The sequence below is a fragment of the Pelodiscus sinensis genome, chromosome 3, assembly GCF_052426305.1.
Source record: "Pelodiscus sinensis isolate ZL-2025 chromosome 3, ASM5242630v1, whole genome shotgun sequence".
NCBI classification, from domain to species: domain Eukaryota; kingdom Metazoa; phylum Chordata; order Testudines; family Trionychidae; genus Pelodiscus; species Pelodiscus sinensis.
In genome coordinates, this window is record NC_143054.1 from 28,305,389 (window position 1) to 28,309,978 (window position 4,590).

At 37.7% G+C, this 4,590-nt stretch overlaps 1 protein-coding gene across 1 annotated transcript; it reads right to left on the reverse strand.

The window, feature by feature from the left end:
- Nucleotides 1-1,211: 1,211 nt before the first annotated feature.
- On the reverse strand, nucleotides 1,212-4,387 carry KCNF1 (potassium voltage-gated channel modifier subfamily F member 1). Its single transcript, XM_075923497.2, has one exon. It carries the CDS (start codon nucleotides 3,728-3,730, stop codon nucleotides 2,267-2,269), a length of 1,464 nt encoding a protein of 487 aa, XP_075779612.1. The 5' UTR covers nucleotides 3,731-4,387; the 3' UTR covers nucleotides 1,212-2,266.
- Between the last annotated feature and the right edge of the window lie 203 nt (nucleotides 4,388-4,590).

A 4,590-nucleotide genomic window follows, 5' to 3' on the forward strand; every position in this document is an offset into this window, starting at 1 on the left:
TAATTCGTCCTAATGCCTCCCTGTGAGGTAATGAAAAAATATTAATATTCCCATTTATAGAAAAAACAAAATATCAATGAATATTGCTTCACATCCTGCTCGCTCTTCTGCAATTGTAAAACAAAACGAGTTTGAAGCTTAGATGGAAATTGCTGACCATTAGGCCATAATAAGGGGGAATTTAGGTCACAAGTTGGGGAAGAATAAGGGACTTATGAAACCCTCCACTTTCACAGATGAAAGTGTGGGCATCCAATTGACCCAGCCTCCAAGACTATATGGAATGTGGAAGTGTCACCCAAGAGGCATTGTTTTTCCTTCCCCTTGTCATCACCACAAGGGGATCTGTAAATGGGTTGGATGAGGTGGAGCTGGGCTGGACTAGGGCTGAGCCTGGAGAGTGGGAAACAATGGCAAATGTTATATAATTTCCCCCACCAACCCTGCAAACAGCCTGTGTACAGATGGCCGTATTCCTCCAGGTAGTCTCCAACATCAACACAGAGCACAGGAAATGTGTTTATGAGGTGAAAGAACTTTAAAGAACTTGGGACTGGGTTGCTCAAAAGGAGTTAGGCTCATAGCTTCCATTTACTTTCAATAGAAATTAGGATCTTAACTTCTTTTGGGCAGCATTCAGCCCTCACTGAGTTTTCCTGGCCCTGTGTAGGAGTAACTTACCTAAAAGTAGGAACTATCTCATATCTCATCGTATTTCAGTTGGCGTAGGTGATGCTATGCTTATAATGTAATATAAATAAATAATATGGGCAGGGACAGGGTGGCACAGAAGTCTTTTGTTTCTTTGTTTTTAACTATTTGGACTCACGCTGTTAATATTTAACATATGAGGTGCAGATTTTCTACTCCATTACACCAGTTTTATAATAATGTAAATGTTGCTTTTAATTTAATTGCCCCAATATAAAACTGCTGTAACTGAATGGAAAATCAGACCCATGGATGTCATGCCTTACACTTCACCAAAATTCACTCTAATTTCAGTGGAAGTGTTGCTTGCACAGGGATTGCAGGATTGAGCTTAAGGCTTAGTGTCTATGTTGTTTTAATAAATTAACCTGTTACATGCTGAATTAACCATAATAAAACCAAGCAGCTTTTACAAGTATGAAAGATGTTTACTTTTATTTAAGAAAATAAAGCAAAGCTTTGTTCTATTTCATGAGCAATTCATCACCATAAATGTTATAATGATTTTAATTTTTATTGCCAGCTTCTTTATATGTATTTTACAGTGATTTGAAATTCTTTGTTTTGGGTATAATTTAACTCCCAGGGTCAATCTGGCTCAGTTTTATACTGAATTATAAGAAATTATTTTTATAAAAGTGATTGAGTTCAAAAAACCTGAAAGTCACTACAATTGTAAAAGCAGATGTTTCTGTTGTAATTCAGTAAAGACTAACATTTGTTTTACTTGCTTTAAAAACCCTACCACACTGCACTGATTCTGCTCCACACCTCAGTCAAAAGAAAACTTCGTTACATTTTAAAATAGATTTTTCACAGAAATAAGGACTGATGTTGTTATCCAAAAAGTCACCCATAATTGCATTTATAGAATGTAGAAGCCATCTTTTGACTGGCTCACACAGCCACTGCCTGTGATCATATTTTTAATTAACACTTGGATAAAAACACTGCTTATAACATTTTACTAGATACCTAAAAGCTTTAGGAACGACAGCAGGGGTGTCCAAAACAGTTCGTATCATGGCGGTGCTGAGAATCATTGAACCAAACTGTAAACCCTGTATCTGATGGAAAACACTTCAAACCAGGGCATGCTGCTGCACCCCTAATTCCAGCATCTATGAGTGCAGTTTGATTGAATGTCCTAATGACAAAAGTACTGAACAAAGCCTGAAACACAAGTTCTCTGCAGCATTGTTATTCTTTATTATTACAGATACAGAATTTTGATGTTTGTAAAGTTAACATCCAAGTAATTATACATATTACTGCTCAAGAAGCTGGTTTCAATCTCTGAAATGGTTACAAATGGATTTTGTCAGGATGTATTAATTATAACCAGTCACATCTCAACTGCTTCCTAGTATCATATTCCAGGTAATAAAAACAAAGTCTTACCAACCTCTGAGGAAGTGGCGGTGAGGGATAATCTGTATTCATGTTTGGAAAAGAAAGGCAGTGCTCTCTCAGCAATGACAGGTCCCTTTAATCTTTTCAATAGAAGACTGTCAGCTTGTCCCAGTCCATAGCTGAACAGTGACAGCCACTTAGTTTATTTGCAGCTTTGAAGCCTGGTCCTGTAATGTTTCTCATCTGATAGGAGATGAATGAAGGTGTCACTGTGGGAAACTTTTAGCTGTCTGCTCCATGAAGGATGCTCCTTGCCTTCCCTCATAAGATCCTCTAGTTCATTCTTGGAGCTTCCAATTTTCCCCTCACCTGAGTATAACTCCATCAGCTCCAGTTCATGCTTGGCAGCTGTTTCTAAAACTCTCTGTTTATTATAGTATCTGACAAAGTTATTTATGATGGGATGGATGGGAAGTGCAATAGCTATCACCCCACAAAGGAAACTGACGGCAGCATTCAGTTTTCCCAATGTTGTCTTAGGATATATGTCTCCATATCCCACCGTGGTCATGGTTATAATTGCCCACCAAAATGACTGGGGGATGCTTTTAAATAAGGTTTCAGGGTGACTTTGCTCCATGGTATAACCAAGGGCAGAAAAGACAAAAATTCCAACAGCCAAGTACATAAGGAGCAGTCCTAGCTCCTTAAAGCTTCTTTTAAGAGCATAGGTTAAAGTCTGTAGCCCAGAAGAGTGACGTGCCAGTTTGAAAATTCTAGCAATCCTCATGATCCGAAGGGCTTGAACTGCCTGTTGAACATTTGTTAATTCCATCATTCTGGCACCCAAGTGGGTCAAGACCAAGCTGACATAGAAGGGAAGTATTGCAAAAGCATCAATAATATTCATGAAAGAAATCACAAAGCGCAGTTTATTAGGAGAAGAAATCAGTCTAAGCACATACTCCAAGGTAAACCAGCCTATACATGCTGTCTCAATGTTGTCCAGCATAGGGTGTTCCACATGATTTCCCTCAGAGTCAACTATCTGGAGTTCTGGAATGGTCCCCAGGCACATCACTACAGAAGAGATTAAAATAAATAGAAAGGACAACACTGCGATGACTCTAGCTGAATAGGACGATTCTGGTTTCTCCATTAATTTCCAAATACATTTCTGGTATCTCTTCCAGCGATTTTCAGAAGCATCCATTCCCAAATCATCCAGAATTAATTGCACTCTTCGTGCTATTTCTTCCAGTTCCTCCTTTTTTTCACTCAGATGAGTTTTGCAGCAGTCATCCAAGAATTTAAGGTCTACTTTCCAAAATTCCATTTCATTCTTGAAACATATAGGGCATATTCCTTTCTTCATGTGAATTTCTCCAAAGTAATATATATCAATGATGCATTTGAAAGCATCTGGATCTCTATCAAAATAAAATTCTCTTTTCCCAGGATCATAGTCATCACAAAGAGAAAAAATAGTATCATATCCCCCTGATAAACAGTTGATCAACTCTGCTAATCTTGTTTCTGGATATCTGTTCAGATTTTCTCCGTATAGCACCTGCCTAACGCCACCAACATTGACTATAATCTCTACATCTTCATTTTTTTCAGATCCATTACTGTCCACATCTGGAAATGTAGATTCACCTGCCATTTTAATTTTATTGATTTTTAATATCTATCAATTCTTAGTTTGCTTCCAAATCTTTGCTGTTTGTAGCTTCTTTGTGAAAGCAAATCACGACCAGGTAATGTATATTATAAATCTTACTGAAATGACTGTGAGTAATGCTAGAAAAGGTTACAGAAATAAACCTGCAGTCAGCAAAACCTTGCAAGGTATATGCAACAAGCTGCAGTGAAAAGACAAGTCATCAGGCTGTTGTGCGTAGAAGCAGGGACGTTAGAAAGAAATCAACTCCTCCAGCAGATAAAAAGAAACCACTAACAAAACTCACCCTCTACTTCAGTGCTTGAGATTCTTTTCAGGGTCCATTCTCTCTCTTCCTCTGAAACAATATTTATTCAGAATGGCAGTCGCGTCAGTTCAAAAAAATCCCTTGTTCTGATTAATGAAAAGTGAAATAATTGATCATTCTTTCTGAAAGACAATCAGCAGGGTGATCCCACAGAAAGCTGTTGCAGTTTGTGCCTTCAGCTCCAAGGACTCAAGGAAAGCTTCTGTGTTTATTTTTACTTTAAGATCTGGAGTTTATATGTTGACTCGTTCACACAGTGACAGGAAGTATGCAGAGGAGAAACTTGTGCTTGTTTTTCTTTTGCTGTTTCTAAACACAATAGGAATTCCAAGCTGATGTGAGGCTCGTTCCAAACTATACCCTCTTCTGGCGAAACTCAGCAAAGCACAATCTGTACAGAAAAGCAGTTTAACTGTTTTGGTGTATGTCTAGCTATAATGCAATTTTCTTTATAACCCTATGCATTTTGAATACTTTAAAAATATGAGTGTCTAAAATGAATTGCAAAACATGATCATATATAATATAATTAAGA

Excerpts from the sequence above, each read along its gene's own strand:
- KCNF1 (XM_075923497.2), bottom strand. The coding sequence starts at position 3,730 with ATGGCAGGTGAATCTACATTTCCAGATGTGGACAGTAATGGATCTGAA.